Here is an 18,757-nt window from a genome sequence, read left to right as displayed (position 1 = left end):
ATATGCATATTGTAGCTTTGCTATGTGTGTGTAGAGAAAATAAATACTTAAATATGTGAAAATAAACATATATTACATATGGATAAATTTATAAACGGTTTTACTATAACATTAATTTTATTAATTAAATATTCATATATATTTATACATACACAATGAAATGATTTAATTTAAACTTTATTAGATGCTATTAAATTATTCCAACGAGTGTAATCTATACAATTCCGCCCAAGTGCAAAATAAGATGGTCCTACGTTATCATTGAGGTGCCTACACATTCCTCTCCAGAGTACAAGACAGCGTACTGAAATTTATATACACACATTTTATTTTCACACACACACACACACACACACACACACACACACACACACACACACACACACACACATGCGCGCAAATTAGTCGTATATGATACAGCCAAACTAATGTATAAAATTAAGCAATAACTGAAAAATGAATGCTGGCATATTATTATCTAATTTATCGAAATAAAGCTTGGTTAATAAAGGACTATTTTATGATAATTTAATTGTTATTGTGTATATAAAATATCAAAGTATTATAAAAGCATTATATCTTCATTATACATTGTATATTATTAATTACCTACCCTTTTATAATTGCTCGTAAAGGTGCATCAAGGCAAATAAATAAGCGATCATTGGACATCTTGTATACTCTACAAGCAATTAATGGATCTCTGTGTTGAAAACGAAAGTTACAATTTAATACACCATTGTGCCATTTCAATTCGCATGGTTCCTCACTAATCCAATGTATTTTCCGAGTTATTAAAAAGTCAGTGTATAATGCTGAATGAGTTGTACTACCTACCTATATATATGTACAGAAAAAAAGTATCATTAACAAATCTTAATTTATTTTCAACAAAATATTTATTTTTTATCGTGTACCACTGTAATATTTGACTTCTGATCTTTGTTAAACACATAATAAAGTTTGAGGCAGCCAGCAATTTTACATCTTTGCTCTATTGTCCGTTTGTGAATACCATCGTGTTTACCTATCTGTAGTCCACTGTCCAGATCTATATAGTTACCAGATTTATCTGCTATGTACTGCAATTCTTACAAAATCATTGTCATCTTATTTTATCTTATCAGAAGCAATCGGCATTAGGAGAGAAATGTGTATTTTTTACCTCTGAAATAAAAAAAATCTTGAAATTCATGTTTCCCCACAAAGCAAATACCCTGCTTTCTTTCTTTCGTGCTATTTGGAATAATCCTGCTTGTATAGCCATCACCTTTACATGAGTTTTCAAATAATTTCCAAAAGGAAACATACAACGTCTCAAAGTTTGTTGCGATATCTGGCTCAAGAAGAACGTTTAATCTTTATTGCTGTCTTGCGCCTGTAACAAACGTCTACAGAATTATAATAGTAGCATTACATAAAGAAATAATGTATTTAATTGATGGATTCGTTTTACTTAATATAGGATACTTATATATATACTAGTATTTGCTTTATAATTCTCTAGATACAGTCCGAAGCTTGTTTTAACATAATGACCTGTTGCAATTGCATCTGCTTGAAACTTGTTACATGCGAGATGAAAAAATTTATCAAACTTGATGTTCTTATTGCATAAAATATCTGGATTCGGAGTATATCCATTCTGATACTTTTCTACCAAATCACTGGGAAAATTAGAATAAAAATGTCGCTATCTTCATTTGTGTTGCCGGTTGAAAAAGTTCAAATATTTAAATATATCTTCAAATACCTAAAAACTTTGTTCCAATATTCTTTAACAAAGTTGATCTATATCAAAGGAATTTCTAATTTGTCACAGATCCATCGAGCATCATCATAATCTTTCTCAACCACGCACTTTTCTGTTTCGCCTCTAACATCCCAGTTTTTCATAAATATTCCAATAATATTAAATCCTTAAAAATGTGTGTGTGTGTGTGTGTGTGTGTGTGTATCTTACATAATATCTTACATATCTAACACGTATATCAATGAAAGAAGTAAAGCTATTTTTCTTTCAATTTTTCTAAATTTTTCTTTAGTCCTACCTTTGTTTTTAAGTAAAAGAACCGTCACGGCGCTATCAACACCGCCAGAAATGGCTACGACAACATTTCTAATCATCTTCACAATCAATTTGATCACAATCAAGTTATTTTTCTTCGTAAACTTTTTACAATATATTGATATAGAATAGTCTACAACAATAAAATTTAAAGAAATAATTTAGATTATGCATAGTTACATGAGCATGTGATTTAAATTTAGCATTTTGATCGACGATAATTATGAAACATTTTATATTCTTACATATTGTATCTCTTATATTCTGAATGATTTATAATTTAAGTCTAAATTAAAACCATAAATCTATTATTAGAGAGAGAGAGCATGCTAAATATATTCCATGGAGGATAAAAACTAAGGAGATCAAACTAGGCTTTGAAAAGTGTGATCAAAATCAGGTTTCTAAATTGGTATTGGTTGCGCTCAGTAAGCGGCGTTCGAATCACAAAATTCCTCTCATATGCCTAATTTACACTGGACGCAGCAAGCGTCAAGCAGCGAAGCAGCAACCAATCAGTGAGACGATATTTGCAGTAGCGTAAACAATATCGCCTAGCTGGTTGGTTGCTACTCCGCTGCTTGACGCTTGCTGCGTCAAATGTGAATTAGGCAATACGCTTACATACACACAACCGAACACACATAACCTAAGAATAAAGACGTTATTCTATAGCATCATGCTCTGACAATAGCTTAGTTTTCACCGAGGATTTAAACCGAATCAGAATGTAAGAACCAATCAACTATAGTCGAGCATTTCCCTGTCGTTCGACTGTAACAGGAGAATATTCAATTGGTTGGTTCTTACATTCTGATCCGGTTTAAACCTTCGGTGGAAACTAGGCCAATGATTGCGTTCCGTTTCACGCAAGATGCGCATAACGCATCACTTGTCCTTGTTTAACATTCGGTGAATAACAAGGATAAATAATGCAGTATGTGCGTGAAACAGAATACAACCAATAACAGGAAGAAAATAAGTAAATTCACATACATTATCATTAAGGAGTTCCGCACAATAAAAGGAACAGAAAACAGAGAACAGAGAATAAAAATTTCAATCTATCAGAAATCATGTATTGTGAAATGCATAATTATTGATAAGTCGAAATTCTTATTCTAATGTTCCCTGTTGCCTGTTCCTTTTATTGTGCAAAGCCTCTAAAACTGTATGAAGAATGGAGCATTTCTCATGTAAAATTGATATGACCTACCATATGATGGAAAGAATATACGGTGAAGTACTCCCGTGGATGTGCAGTAGAAGAGTGAATTTGGGTAACATTTGATAAGCTGTTTCAGTATAATTAGCACTATTATACGCAGAGAAGTGCATATTGGGGAACATTGGATTGGTTATTTTCAGTATTGCTATCGCCATTATGCACAAAGTTTCACCTTATATTCTTTCTATCATATGACTTATCATGCAAACTGCGAGAACGATATCATTAGAGTTCCTATAAGGCCGTCCTAACAGCATAAAGTCGACTCTAAAGGTGTGACTCTAATCAAATGCTTCGAAACATTCGTAGCGGCAACTCGACCGCACCCTAAGTCGACTATAGCTTCTAGACGTCTAAAAAATGGACGTCTGTAAGTCGACTTTAGACGATTTAGAGATGTCTCTAAGCCATACAGTGTCTCACTTTAAAGACGACTGTAAGTCGACTTTAAGTCAACCATTTTAGACTATGGTCCGATTCATGCCCACAACGCTCATGAATAGCATTCACCTTTGTTTAACTATAGTTAAACAACAAGGACGAAATGATTCCATATTTAAGCTTTGTGAACGTAAATTGCACTAGACGTCCTAAAGTCGACATTGGAACAATGTCTGTATAAAGGCAACTTACAGTCACCATATCGACGTTTGTGCTGTTAGGGCAGAATCAGACTATACATTGAAGATTGAGATTAAAGATTAAAGATTTAAATTTCATCAATGAAAACAAAAAAATTTTGGCTCCTTTTGTTCTGATTGGTCAAACTTCGATCTTTCAATCCTCAATCTCATTCTTCAATGCGTAGTCTGATTCCGGCCTGAGAAAGTCACGTCAATCTTGTCAAAATTTTCATTGGCTTAAAATAAAATGGCGGAACCAATCATTGATGCTATTTATATCCCCCACTTTCGGGTATCGTGAACGCGGTGACTTAGATTTTAGAAATAGTAAGAGTAAAATTTACATTAAATTATATAATATTGATAAATAGAATTCATGTTAAAATACAAAATATTGACAGAAGTAGATCTGTTTTCTATAGCTGAACTAGTTTTACACTTTTGAAACTGAAATAATAATGATACGGAACAGTAATAAAATAACACTTTCATTTAACAATACTTTTATTTTACGATAAAATGCCATCGTCAAACTGTTATATATTGGTAATTTTAAACGCCCTTTTGACAATATATTTTAATCCTAAATGTAATAAATCGTTTCATGATTTTATATGAAATATTGTGATAATTTTTAAGTATCTTATTAGTGTTTTGTACGATTAATGACATGGTTAGAATGTAACTTTCGACGCTTTCCTATCACATAATATCTGTATCTTTTATATATTTTTAATTCTTAAAACTTTTATAATAATGTATAGGCTTACCTATTTATAATTTTAATACAACTAAAATAATTTCATTATTTCTGATCACTTCACATTACAGCTTCCACCATGACTCTACGCTCTACGGGGCTCTACATAGTAGAGAGTCTAGAGCTCTTCTCTAATAGAGTCTCTGTTAAACGCCGTTTTACTTCAGATTGACGCGACTCGGACCGTGTTCCAATATTAGTTGTCAGCACTAAAAATGCTACAGTCTACGTTACATGCACTATAGATTTTCAGTACTGGCAGTCAATTTTGGAACACAGCCTCTCTTATAGAAATTCTAAGTGTTATAAAACGAAAGCGACATCTCAATCGAACTAAAAAAAGAGACCCGAAGTAAAAAAAGAGACCAAATTCAAGCGACGGTCAGGCGATCACGTAAAAGTTGGGCTCAATTTCTATAGAGTTCCTCTAGTAAGGGAGCGTTTATATTGGCCATATGCCATAATCCATAAAAATTGACCAATCACCTTCGAGTATTCCTTTCTTACAGTCGAATGAGAGGAATACTCGACTGTGATTAATCAGTTCTTACAGATTATGACATACGGTATACGGTTACAACCAATATAAACGCTCCCTAAGAGTTAAGTCATCGAGTGATGATTTTTTATTGGTTCCGCCATATTAAGGGAACGAAAACGATAATAAAGCCTGCAACACACGATACTTGTTTTCACACCATGTTATCCTTCCACCATGCTCCAGCCCGAAGACAAAATAGAGAAAGAAAAAGAGGCAAGGGGGGAGAGAGAGAGGGAGGGAGGGAGGGAGGGAGGGAGGGGGAGAGAGAGAGAGAGAGAGAGAGAATAAACAATCTCTCGTATCGCTATAAAGTCCAGCTACAAAGTTCTCGAACTTTCGCGTTATGACACGCTACTATTTGAAGAAATTAACCACGTCGGATAATGATTTCGATCGCGATAATTCGTTTTTCTCTTCGTTTTTCACGATTCGCAGAATAAGCTGTCACGAGTGTCATACCGTGAACGTGATTTGAGGCTCGCGCGTGAAACTCCAAGACGGCCGAGCAAAGATCATCGGCCGGCCAATCGACGCGCGACTCTCTCCGGGCCGGGCCTGCGGTCAGCGACCAGTCAAGCTCATTGAGAGATAAAACGATTGCAACGCACAGTGCACCTCGTATAAGTGCAGTCATAATTCTCGAACGGCGCGTTGCAGCATGTACAACAAAACAACGGCACTTGTAGAAAATTGCAAAGTCACTGACGATCTCTCTATTGCTTTCAACGAACGGCGCGATCTTGTCGGTTATTTTGCGCAGTTCCCATGACCCAGATTACAAGATGGGGGGATTCGTTCGTCTCTTGGAACAGCCTTACAGCTGGGTGAGCCGTTGGCTACAATGGCTACGAGCTACGAGATCGCGCCGCGCGCACATCTCTCTGCGTCTTACTGCGCATTGCTGTGCCCTTCCTACCTCTCTCTACCTACCTACGCCTCAACAAAACCGCCGCCACCGGCGCCGCAACTCAGGGCCGTAATCGCCGTGTATGTAGCACCGAAGTATCTTCAATATACCCCTACCGTATACCGGGATGTCACGCAACGAGGGAAATATCGAAATTTGGTTCAGATATGCACTATTGAAAGCGCGCGTATGCTTTACATTCGCATTTTCATTTTAGTCGCAAGACGCGATAAATTCAAGAGAAAACGATGAAGGTTGAAAAACTCGTGCGAATTTTCATTTACTTAACAAAAAATAACGATAATCACGCGAAGAATCGTTCGCGAAAGAGACGTGCTTTTGCGTTTACATTTGGATCACGCGGATAACTATGCGATGCTAATAAATGTCGCTCGATTATAATACATACATACATGTAGATATAAGAATAATATCGTCGCTGAATTTGCACGCAATCGGTCCCTATCTCCGTTCCTTAATGACCTCAATTCCTTCGTTTTGAGACTCCGCATGCGTGCAAGAAAGTGCGAGAGAGAGAGAGAGAGAGAGAAAGCACGCGACCACGGAAATCGGAGAAGCGACGATCACACAAGCTCGATAGCCATCGATAGCGCGTGGAAGAATTTCTACAAATTCGCACTTGGTACTCTTGATCGAAACGTTGCTCGTTACGCCAAGGATGGCACAGTGAATATGGCGATGGCGATGCGAGGGAATCCTGATCATCGATAGCAGCAATCCCGAGTGCCCGACAGTCCGAGTGGTTGGTAACAGAGACGCCGCTGGTCGCGCCAGTACGCTCCTGCGCAGTACATTCCCCTCCCCCCTCCCTGCCCCCTACTATCATCTCCCGTCCCGCTACGCGACCAGTCGGTTCCTTGTTTGCCATCACAAAATCCAATAGTTTGCCTTGTACCGCTGAAGGAGAGAGGTTGCACGGTTCGACGATTTCACATACGCGTCTTGCGAAAAAGTGCGGTGAATCTTACGAGTCCAATGTAACGCATGTCTCTTGCTTACGCAAAAGATGTACATTATCCCGCGTTTATTTACCCATACTACAAGATTTCGCCGTTGCTAGAGTGACTTGGCGCGCGCGCATATTCGTGGAAGCGAGAACACTGTAAATTCCTACGAGCAACCGGACCGACCGGCCTGTTAAGGCTTCGTCGATTTTTTGGTCGTGAAAAAACAACGAACCAAGAGAGCTGAAGAGAAAGAGTGAGTGAGAGAGAGAGAGAGAGAAAGAAAGAGAGAGAGAAGAAAATAGGTGTGGAACACACAGAAATTGCGTGAGAGAGGAGGAGTCTAGTACATAAGGAGAAACAGAGTGAGAAAATAAGAAAGGAAGAAAGAGAGAGAGAGAGAGCGCGGGCGCGCGCGCGCGCGCATGGTGCTGTGTGCGTAGATACGTACATGTGTGTGAACGGAGCGAACGCGCGAACGCGAACGGAAGAGGAACAGAGAGAGGCGGAGACGGTGAGAAAAGGAGGGAAAAGAAGAGAGAGAGAGAGAGAGAGAAAAAAAGGAAAACTCTGTAAGTGTAAGGGTCGATTATACGACGCCGTCGAGAGACTCGATCGTGAGGGAGGTAGCTGGTGAGACATACCGAGGGTGTACGGTGCCTGCTTTGGTGGCGGTGGTAGCGGTGGTGGTGGCGGCAACGGCAGCGGCAGCGGTGACGGCGGCGGCAGCGGCGTCGGTGGCGCTTCGCGGAGGAAGTGACCGCACGCGGCGCGGACGTACGTTACTTGTCGCGGAGTTCGCTCCGAGAATGCGTTATGTATTTACGTAGAATATTGCGTAACGTACAAGGGGCCGGCTAGAGTGTTTGAAAACGTGCGTTGTCTGAAAGTTTCACGGCATAGATCGACAAGAACTACCGGCGCAAGAGCAAGTTTCGCGCGTGCATACGCAGCAGGAATCCAATCCCGGCCACCGACGCGATCGAAAGTTTCGGGGAGCCAGAGAAGAGTCGGCGACAGTGCACTATTCACGACAACCGAAAGACGTATCTCGATCTCGACCGTCACCGCTCGTATCCTTCGTCGTACTTGTACGACAAAACCTACGTAGGAGATAGGAACGTGTTTTTTTTCAAATGGAAATTGGTACGTATGGAGAAAAAGACATCCACTGCAATGTTCGGAACGTTTATCTATTCGTTCATCATTTTCCTCGTGCATTCGATGCGACTTTTTCTACATATACGCGGCATCGCGTCGACAATTCTGCAACGGAGCTCGATCGGGTCTCCCTCTCCCCCTCCCAGTCCTTCCCCTTCCTTCCCCTCTCTCACTTTCTCTCTCTCTCTCTCTCTCTCTCTCTCCCTCTCACGTAGCTAGCACGAGTTTATAACTTAGACTCGGTTGCACCAACGTTACTTTGATTTCAAACGAAACTTAAAACTCTATCTCGTTTTAAAACCGAAAAGAGACAGGGACAAAGAGAGTTTTAAGCCTCGCTTAAAATTTAAAATTAAAGTAACGTTGGTGCAACCGAGCCTTATTCTTGTAACGCGCTTATGTCTCACGCGTCTCTCTGATATACGATAAAGTTTCATTGTAAAATATTACTATTTACGTCGTCAAATTTCAAACTGCTACGATAAAAAATGTCTGTACCTTCATTTTGCTCGTCGAATTAGCTTTAAACGATTATGAAATTGAAAATGAAATTATGGAGTAGAGATCCTAAAGAACGTCAAGATCTTCCAGATCTTATAACCTAACTTTACGTAGTTTCATACATTATATTTTCCTAGACCTTTCGAGACTCGTGCAGAACATTCTTTAATTGCGCACAGATTTATTTATTTGAAAATCTGCAAATTATTATAAAAAATTTCGATAGGCTTCACCATATGATTTTACTACTTTTTCTCTGATAAAATATTTAAACGTTAAACACAAGACATACATGCCGATGGCTGTATTCTAAAATTTACTGCCAGTACTCAAAATCTGTAGTACATACATATAACATAAACACAGATTTTTAGTACTGGCATTAAATTTTGGAATACAGCCTATATGACTATTGGTCTGTTTTCCGTTCCTACACTAGATTGTTCTAGAACTCCCTTTCGCGCTGTAGACAAATATAAAATACATCTATCATATATATTTATCTTACTTTAAGTTCCAAAAATGTATGTGTGTACACTAATTTACTCACAGAAAACAGATCTTATATATGCCTATAGTTGAAGTATTGTGTTTTGAAAATTACTAATGTGTAATATACTGTTTATATCCTATATTTATATGAATACAAATGTACTTTAAATCAGTATTCAATACTCAAAGATATCTCTTTGTTTATTTATAATTCACAAAATTAATCGTGTGATTTGCAAGAGATATAAATATGAATCTAAATTAACCTTTTCTAAACATAATCATTAGCTTTAAACTTTTCAAGATTGTCTTGAAATCGATAAGCTTTGATGTATAAGTGATATTAACAATACATTATTGTATATATACAAAATGCAAATAAAATGTAAATATATATATATATATATGTATATATATATTTATTTATTTATGTATTTATTTATCTAAGATACACAAGTATGTATGGTGTTTCGTTGCATGTATGATGTGCATTAGGAATTTTATTCTTGTTGTTTGCAGAATATTAAACAAAGATAAAATGATATATCATGTGTATCATGTGTGCAGAGGAACAAACCTGTATATTTTGTGTGTGTGTGTGTGTGTGTGGGGGGGGAGGGGGGCGCGATAGTGATTTGTAAGTTAAATTAGAAAATGGAGAAGAAATAAACCTCTTTTGGAATTATTTTCTTTTCAGCAGCTCCAATGTGATTTGCAATGAAACGTGTTCGTGGACTGGAGGAAATAACATCAGCATCAGCAAAGCACTCATCAGCGAGTGCAGCAAGTGGCTTAGGTGGTGGAGGAGGTACTTTAGATTACCACACTGGTAGTGGAATAGGTGTTGTTGTACCTGGTCAAGCGGTTCGGTCTGTTGCGTCAAAAGAAATGCCAGGAAGTATACAGTTTGGCACTGCCCAAGCTCAACAACAATACACTGGAGCGATTGTTGTACCAACCGCAGCACCATCTCCTATCAAGGTAAATTCCTATTGCAATTCCATATGTATCTGCAAGTATAATGATGATGATGATGAAGATGAAGATGAAGATAAAGATAAATAATAATACTTAATAAATATTATATATGCAGCAGGCGAGTGGCTCCACAGCAGGACTTGGCTCCACGTGTAGCAGTAGCAGCATAAATACTGGTGGTGGTTTGCATAGTGGAATAGGTAGTGGTAATAGTCACACAATGGCTTCCCAACAACCTACATCAGGATCACAAAATCAAGTCCATGCGCAACAGCAATCAACAATAAGGCATAAGGTGTGCATCATCTACTTTTTTTCTTTTGTATATCACACAGAAACGTATACACGCATGTATGCACGAACAAAAGTACAAAATACAAACATTAACGTCTATTGTGCGCTTAGACAATCGTCACAAGTTTATAAATAAGAGATATGTCACTATAGGTACATTCTGGTAATGTAACACCTTTGGCTTCCACTCCACCCGGCTCTAATCTGGGAGGAGGAAGTGGATCTCAACAATTCCAGAGATTAAAAGTAGAAGATGCTTTATCTTATCTGGATCAAGTAAAATTTAAATTTAGTGATCAACCACAGGTAAGCGACAAAGAATTAAATATATTAAATATCAATTAAATAAGAGTTCAAACGTGAAAGAATATGTGTGTGTGTGTGTGTGTGTGTGTGTGTGTGTGTGTGTGCGTGCGCGTGTGTATAAAAGATTAGTTTATTGGTATTTTTCATCATGACGCAAAATTTTTTATTTATAGGTGTACAATGACTTCTTAGATATTATGAAAGAATTCAAATCTCAAAGTATAGATACTCCGGGCGTTATAACCCGAGTGAGTCATCTTTTCAAAGGACATCCCGAACTTATCGTTGGTTTCAATACATTTCTCCCACCCGGCTACAAGATAGAAGTACAAGCAAACGAGCAAGGATATGCTTTTCAAGTATCCGTCAGTATGCCCAGTCCAACAGCAACACATACCGCATTGTCACAGCATCATTGTACGGTGAATGTTGGTTCACCTCCAGTAGCTAGTCCACCCACGCAACCTGCAAAAGCACCTCCCGTTTTGCAAATAATGCCAGGGTAAGCATTCTGCTAAGTCTATATTATTACAAATTATTATGAAAAAAGAAAATGCAATGTCTATTGCTACATTGATTGTCCTCAGGTCGGGTAATATACACCATACGTTGGCAAACAGTATTACAACTAATAGCTTAACTGTTCACGCGCCTTCACCGCCGCCAGTATCAGTGTATAATAATTCTCACGTTAGTACTGCACAAGCGCAAGCTGTCAGTCAGGCTTTAAATCAAGCAGATGGTGTGTCGACTGGTGGACAAACTCAACAAAGTCAACCGGTTGAATTTAACCATGCGATAAACTATGTCAATAAAATAAAGGTAGGATTATTAACAAGGAAAAAAGGAGCGACATGAGATATGGAAAATAATCAAGCATATGTAAAGTGTACAAAATTATGTTATTTTTAGAATCGGTTCCAAGGTCAACCAGACAAATACAAACGCTTTTTGGAAATATTGCATACGTATCAGAAAGAACAGCGAAATTTAAAAGAATCTGGTCATATGGGAGGTACAAGTTCCGGTGCGACAGGTGGAACGAAACACTTGACGGAGGCGGAAGTTTATAGTCAAGTTGCTAAATTATTTGAAAATCAAGAAGATCTGCTTGCTGAGTTTGGACAATTTTTGCCGGATGCTACTAATCAGCAAAACTCGTTGGTGAGTCGGTGCTTATTACGATAAAACGATAGAATTCTCGACGAAACAGAATTTTAAGTGAAGAATTGCAATTATGCATTAAAAAAATTGATCTGAAGTAGTACAGTCGTACGCGCGCGCGCAGACAGACAGACAGACAGAGAAAGACTTTTAAACAAACATGTATGTACTTCTTACAAACATACATATGAAAATATATTATTTCTTGTTTTTCTAAACTGCGAAATACGTATACGTGCAAGAAGAAGGGGGAGCGCAAATGTGAAAAGATAATGTTTATAAATCGCATATTCTTCCATTACGAGTCTGTTGTGTAATATTACGTTTTAAACACGAACATCTGCTATACATATATTCTCTTGATCCTCATATATTTAAACATAAAACAAAAAAAAAAGAGATTATCATAATTTTTCTTTTTTCTTCTCTCCTTTTTGCTCATATTTCTTCTGTTGCTGAGAAAGCTATTTCTTCGTCGAATAAACTAACCAATTTTGATTCCTATTAGTCTCTTGCCATGTTTCAGACTAATAAGACGACATCAGTTAACGATCATACGGCAATTGTCAAGAAACCAATTGGACTTAAGACACCTTACAATAATTCTGGTACTATATCGAGAGATCTTCGAGAAGCTAGCAGTACGGCTGGATTGGAACGCGATAATCGAGAACACAGAGAACGAGAACGAGAACGGGATAGATCTAACATAAGAGATATAAGTAGTGGCCAGAAATGCGGGCATAGTACAGGACAATTGAAAAGAAGTCCGTCATTCTCGACTTCAACGACTACGGGCAATTCTCATCATATACAACATGGTCCACCACCCTCGAAAAAGCATAAAGTGGCTTCGATGCGCGATATTTCTATCGCAGAAGCTGGTAAATACGGTACCTTAAATGATTATGCTTTCTTTGATAAGGTGAGCATTAAGTGTATTATCATTTATAATTTCTTCATTGTAACTACGTTACATACTTTCCGCACAACAAACAAGTTTTCTTAAATAAATATGATGTTACCTTAGGTTCGAAAAGCGCTCAGATCGCCAGATGTCTACGAAAACTTTCTTCGATGCCTTGTACTTTTCAATCAAGAAATAATATCGAAATCGGAGCTTATTCAGCTAGTGACACCATTTCTCGGTCGTTTCCCCGAATTATTACGTTGGTTTAAAGATTTTCTGGGCTACTTAATCGATTCGTCGAGTACTACGGTAACAAATGCAGGAAATGCTATCGGAATAGAAACTTTCCCAAACAGCATTGTACGCAGCCATCAAGAACGGCCGCAAGGTGACTTAGCGATAGAGATTGATTATACAGCATGCAAACGATTGGGGGCGTCGTATTGCGCATTACCAAAATCGTACATTCAGCCAAAATGTAGTGGCAGAACGCAATTGTGTAAGGAAGTCCTCAACGATACCTGGGTCTCATTTCCAACTTGGTCAGAAGACAGTACATTTGTAACATCAAGGTAATTGATCATTTTCAATTATGCACCTGCGCATGTGAGAAACACTCTTTTTAAATTTCTTTGTCGTCTTGTACTACTCTTTTCTTTTTCCTATCATTTACTTTTAAAATTATCTATTACATATACATAATGTTATTTATTTGATAATAGTGTTGTAAAAATAATTGAAATATTTTATTACAATTATGAGATACGTGTGCATTGGTTTGCCTAGGAAAACGCAATACGAAGAATCCATATATCGATGCGAGGATGAACGTTTTGAATTGGATGTCGTTATAGAAACTAACGCATCGACAATTAGAGTGCTCGAGGGTGTTCATAAGAAAATGAACCGGATGACTCAAGAGGAGGTACAAAAATATAAACTCGACGAGTGCATGGGCGGTTGTTCCCCTACGATTCATCAACGAGCAATAAAAAGGATATACGGTGATAAAGCTTCCGACATCATAGAGGGTCTTAAAAGAAATCCTGTAGTGGCTGTGCCCGTTGTACTCCGCCGATTAAAGGCTAAGGAGGAGGAATGGCGGGAAGCGCAAAAGGGATTCAATAAAATCTGGAGAGAACAAAACGAGAAGTACTACTTGAAATCTTTAGATCATCAGGGAATTAATTTCAAACAGAATGATGTAAAAGCGTTGAGATCTAAAAGTCTGTTCAATGAAATCGAAACATTATACGACGAGGTTGGTATATATACGTGTTTTAACTTCAATTTCCATCTCGCTTTTCTACGGTTTCTCTTTCTTTCCCTTTTTTTCTTTTTCTGATTTTTCCTTTTCTCATTTTGCAATTATTTAACGTGTTTTGGCACATTGTACAGAGGCACGAACAGGGTGATGACGGTAATGGCGACGGTCAAGGGAACAGTGGTCCACATCTCGTTCTATCGTACAAAGACAAGTCTGTATTGGACGATGCTGCCAATCTCTTGATCCATCACGTTAAACGGCAAACCGCTGTCCATAAGGAAGACAAACAACGGATAAAGCTTTTGTTAAAACATTTTATACCTGATCTTTTCTTCCATCCACGACAAGAACTTAGCGATGACGAAAGGGACGAAGACGGTAGATTCTTTTTTTATCTCATAACTGTCATCTCGTGAAGACGAATATATTTTCGAATACATACTCGGATTTTATTCCATTACAGATGAGAAGGAGGATGTAAACATGGCAACGTGTAACAATTCTCAATCCGCAACAAATACTTCATCGTCGTTAAGTGGTTTGCAAGCTAATAGGAGTAAAGCTCCCGCGTCGCCGAGTACATCTTCCGCTATTATTAAAAGTGAACCCGACGTAAAAGTACCAATGCACGCTCTCTCGAGTGATCCCGAAGAAGCGTATACGCTTTTTATGGGGAGTAATAATTGGTACCTCTTCCTAAGGTTACATCATATACTATGTGAAAGATTAACAAAAATGTACGACAGGGCGATTGCTCTTGCCGAAGAGGAGTCCAAGTATAAACAGCAGCGCAGAGAAAGTACAGCGGTCGCTTTAAGATTGAAACCAAAAAGTAAATAATCCATTTGCCACATTTTAAATTGTCAATTTGCATTGGCAATTGATTATCACGCATTATTGCGATTTAGTCGTATATTAATCGCACTTATCATCGGTATATTTGACACAGGTGAAATTGAAATTGAAGATTATTATCCTGCCTTTCTGGATATGGTTAAAAATGTCCTCGACGGAAATATGGAAAGTACAGCATATGAAGACACATTACGAGAAATGTTCGGTATTCATGCATATATTGCTTTTACTCTCGACAAAGTCGTTAATTATGCGGTTAGGCAAGTAAGTAAATTTTCGTTTTGTTCCCTTTTTCATGACATGACAAGAGGAAAAAGCAGGCACGCGAATATTATATATTTCTTTTCAGTTGCAGCACCTAGTCTCGGATTCCGTTTGTCAACAATGCATGGATTTATTCCAAAGGGAGCAACGTCAACCTAAAGAAAATAGCGGAGCTGGCGGACTATGCGCCACAGCATACATGAGATTAAGTGCTGAATTATCATATCAACGCAAGGCAGAAAAAGCAATGGCAGATGAAAACTGTTTCAAGATATATATAGTAAGTAACTTTTTTTAAAATGTTTGATTTATTTACAATTACAGCAATAGTGGTAATAGCAATTACTATTCATGACAAATTATATCACGTAGGCGCATTTTTACTTTCTTTTGAATATACGAGGTGTCTGAAATATTGTTTTTCACTAAACTACCAATTTTTCTTCTTACACAAACACGCAATGAAGTAAATAAAAAATAAAAATGTGCGAATAGTTTCGAAAATATTTCAAGAACGTCGTATATCATAATTAAAATACACTACGTCGTAAATGAAACTAATTCGTTAGAATTGTCGATAATAAATGCTTTATTGAACATTGTATATAATTAGATTTTAGTTGCAAGCTTTCAAGCTGTATTTTTTATTTCAGTATAAAAAGGACTGTAAAATGACGATGGAGTTGTTAGATACAGAAGGCGATGAAACAGTGGATAATGGCTGTAGAGAGAGAGAAAGGGAAGGCGTTACAGTTTCTGAAAAATGGTCAACATACGTTGAGAGATTTTCTGCACCAGCTGGTCAAACTAGTCCAAAAGACACTCCTGCCTTAACAGAGAATGAGCAGACGACCAATCATCCTGTGAGTAACGACCAGGCAGCAAGGGGGGGGAGGGGCAGAAAACGCAAGAACACTGACATTAGCAAAAAGGTATAGGATCCAAATACCTTTTCATAATCATTGCCAACATTCAACTTAACGTTCATTCGCGTAATTGACAACTGTGATTAAAACGTTGTACGCTTGTACTTTGTCATTTTTATTTGACGTACAACGATGAATGCCCCAAAGAGTAAAGGTTTAATGGAACTTTCTTCTACCAAAAGTATAAGACTTTATTGGACAAGTAAAATAAATTAGACGCCTTTGTGGGGGGAGTGATCTTTGTGCAAGATTTCGTTGACATAGAAAACGCGTTTGTGCGCGCGCGTGCGCCACACACACACACACACACACACACACACACACACACACACAGTACGCACATACATATATACCATTTTTATGAAATAATCTACGATACAGGATGATTATACTTTGCTGAATTATTTACGCTTTATGCGTATCATTAAGATATCCATGTTACAGTCCCATGTATCATCAATGTCGGTCAACAAATTTCTGTACATTTATTCAATGGTGCAACTAATATACATATATATATTTTTTTTTATGCATATACAAAATGGCACAAATAAGTCCCCACGTACTTAATACATTTTATAATAATTGGGAATTTATATATATGTATATATAAGAAAAATTTATTTAATTTGTTTTAAATTAATTGTATGGTACTATAAATTACATGAAATTTTCTGATACATTACGACGCATCTTTTTTTCTACAAATGCAAATATTTTCCTTTTAATTCAAATACTTTAAGTTGACATTGCAAAAACTGTTAATACTATTAATGTATATATTATTTCCATATTTTATTTTTTGTCTTTTATTTAATTTTATATTAAAAAGATCATATGAGTGATAAAAATTAATTGAAGCAATGAGAGAAATAAGATAAAAAAACAATTTCCTTTTTTATTGTAATTGTTACAAATAATATATAAATTAAAAACAAGTTTTCTATTTTTAATTTATCTTCTTTTCTATGTTAGACCAAGGAAAAATGTAAATTAACTTATTATATAACATTAAAATTGTGCAAAATTTATTTACTTTAATATATTTAATAAAAACATATTTTGTATTTGTAATATTTAAATATGCCAATTTTTCTAAAATAGACGGTGAAAATAAATTTGTATAAATAAGCAATTGTTTAATCTTTATTTATCATGTTAAAAAAATAAACTTTATGTTAAAACATGAATTTCTTCACATCTAATATAATATAATAACGTTAACTGACTTACTGAATTGAATATAGAAAATTTCATGTGTTGTATAACATTTATTTTGTTTATTGTTACACATTCATTTAATGACGAGTGTTGTAAAGAATACAATTGTGACATAACATGATGATGACCAATTGTTGTAAAATAATGGTTTAAAACAGAAGCAAAGAACTAGCATAAATTTTACAAAGTCATCCTAACAGTGCCATAATGAATGTAAACTAATAATTATAAATGAACAAGATAGATGCCTTTTTTTAGATTGAATGTGTACTTTCCTCTAACTAGTTACATATTTCGTAAAGGCATATATATATTTAGTATTCATAGTGTGTGTATGTGTGTGCGTGCGCGCGCGCGCGCACATTCCATCTTTATTTCTCTAACCTACTATTTGACATATGTGATATATACACATATATACATATATCGCATATATAAAGTATTTTTTTAGATTTTGCGAAAAGTTAAAACTAAATCTAATCAAATAATACACACAACTAACATATATATTGGATTTTTATTATCAAAAATAGTTTGTTACAAAACAATGTGCATTTCATGAAGTGTGAATGAAAATTTTAATAAAAATAATTTCTATTTATTGTAAAAAGTTTGTTCTTTTTTTAGTAATTCATGTATTTTAATTTTTTGATAGAAAAATATAAGACTTTAAATATATAATTCTTTTGAATTAATGCAATGTGAGTGATTATAAAATTATTTTTAATAATAAAAATACAAGTTCAATTTTTCTACCATCACGATATCATTGGAAAAGACTGATTTGAAAAAAACAGTATAACGATTTCAAAGTAAACTGAAATTTAAAAATAAATTGAGAAAATAAATTTATAGGAATAACAAAAATTTTTTACGAATCTTAGTTGGTATTTTATTGTATTTCATAATAGATGTTATGTATATTTATATAAATCTTCTGTTATATTTTACTTGAATATGCGTATTGCTTTGCTTAATAATCGGTATAAACAATCGTATAAATAAATTCCTGTTATTTTTATTTAACCTAGACATCATTTTTCTTATGACAATATTTTAAGATTTTTACTTATTTTTTTAATCAAAGAAACTTATTTTCTCTGAGACATGTAACTGTTTAAATATAAGATACGTACATATTATCTGAAAAAAAGGCATCTACCTATTTAATAAGTGAGAACATAATAAGTGAGAATAATGTTGTATGTACAAGTAAAATATTAATTTATATCGTAACACATTTGATATTAGTCAATTCTTAAAATTCCTGTTATTTTCTTCTATCTTATTATATTAGATATATATTATATATATATATATATATAT

At 35.9% G+C, this 18,757-nt stretch overlaps 2 protein-coding genes and 1 long non-coding RNA gene across 5 annotated transcripts in view; 1 reads left to right on the top strand and 2 right to left on the bottom strand.

Annotated features, from left to right (window-relative positions):
- LOC108748047 (mitochondrial tRNA-specific 2-thiouridylase 1) overlaps positions 1 to 2,211 on the bottom strand; it is a 2,984-nt gene extending 773 nt beyond the window's left edge. Inside the window, 9 exon segments of the mRNA XM_018486017.1 lie at positions 153 to 253; positions 256 to 304; positions 610 to 837; positions 918 to 1,090; positions 1,166 to 1,219; positions 1,222 to 1,389; positions 1,477 to 1,667; positions 1,754 to 1,919; positions 2,052 to 2,211. Coding sequence (XP_018341519.1) covers positions 171 to 253; positions 256 to 304; positions 610 to 837; positions 918 to 1,090; positions 1,166 to 1,219; positions 1,222 to 1,389; positions 1,477 to 1,667; positions 1,754 to 1,919; positions 2,052 to 2,127 — 1,188 coding nt within the window. The 5' untranslated portion in view covers positions 2,128 to 2,211 and the 3' untranslated portion in view covers positions 153 to 170.
- Positions 2,212 to 6,754: 4,543 nt separating this feature from the next.
- The window catches only part of LOC108748056 (paired amphipathic helix protein Sin3b), a 23,579-nt gene continuing 11,576 nt past the window's right edge, over positions 6,755 to 18,757 (top strand). The window contains exons 1-15 of one of the 3 annotated variants that reach the window (XM_018486039.1): positions 6,755 to 8,238; positions 9,947 to 10,227; positions 10,340 to 10,519; positions 10,672 to 10,824; positions 10,998 to 11,326; positions 11,412 to 11,646; positions 11,737 to 11,988; positions 12,515 to 12,913; positions 13,019 to 13,470; positions 13,685 to 14,159; positions 14,297 to 14,543; positions 14,629 to 14,997; positions 15,115 to 15,284; positions 15,370 to 15,564; positions 15,938 to 16,216. In XM_018486039.1, the coding sequence (XP_018341541.1) occupies positions 9,964 to 10,227; positions 10,340 to 10,519; positions 10,672 to 10,824; positions 10,998 to 11,326; positions 11,412 to 11,646; positions 11,737 to 11,988; positions 12,515 to 12,913; positions 13,019 to 13,470; positions 13,685 to 14,159; positions 14,297 to 14,543; positions 14,629 to 14,997; positions 15,115 to 15,284; positions 15,370 to 15,564; positions 15,938 to 16,216 (3,999 nt within the window). In that variant the 5' untranslated portion in view covers positions 6,755 to 8,238; positions 9,947 to 9,963. Of the gene's footprint in view, positions 8,239 to 9,943; positions 10,228 to 10,339; positions 10,520 to 10,671; positions 10,825 to 10,997; positions 11,327 to 11,411; positions 11,647 to 11,736; positions 11,989 to 12,514; positions 12,914 to 13,018; positions 13,471 to 13,684; positions 14,160 to 14,296; positions 14,544 to 14,628; positions 14,998 to 15,114; positions 15,285 to 15,369; positions 15,565 to 15,937; positions 16,217 to 18,757 lie in introns of all 3 variants that reach the window. The other 2 variants (XM_018486041.1, XM_018486038.1) reach the window with 2 other exon arrangements.
- Positions 11,087 to 18,757, bottom strand: part of LOC108748058 — a 16,550-nt gene continuing 8,879 nt past the window's right edge. The window contains exons 2-3 of the long non-coding RNA XR_001939288.1: positions 11,222 to 11,289; positions 11,087 to 11,137 (exon numbers count right to left, since the gene is read on the bottom strand). This is a non-coding gene — a long non-coding RNA (uncharacterized LOC108748058). The remainder of the gene's footprint in view (positions 11,138 to 11,221; positions 11,290 to 18,757) is intronic.

This window comes from Trachymyrmex septentrionalis, unplaced genomic scaffold (assembly GCF_001594115.1).
Source record: "Trachymyrmex septentrionalis isolate Tsep2-gDNA-1 unplaced genomic scaffold, Tsep1.0 scaffold21, whole genome shotgun sequence".
NCBI classification, from domain to species: domain Eukaryota; kingdom Metazoa; phylum Arthropoda; class Insecta; order Hymenoptera; family Formicidae; genus Trachymyrmex; species Trachymyrmex septentrionalis.
The sequence above is the reverse complement of the archived record's forward strand: the minus strand, read 5'-3'. Positions and strand labels throughout refer to the sequence as shown.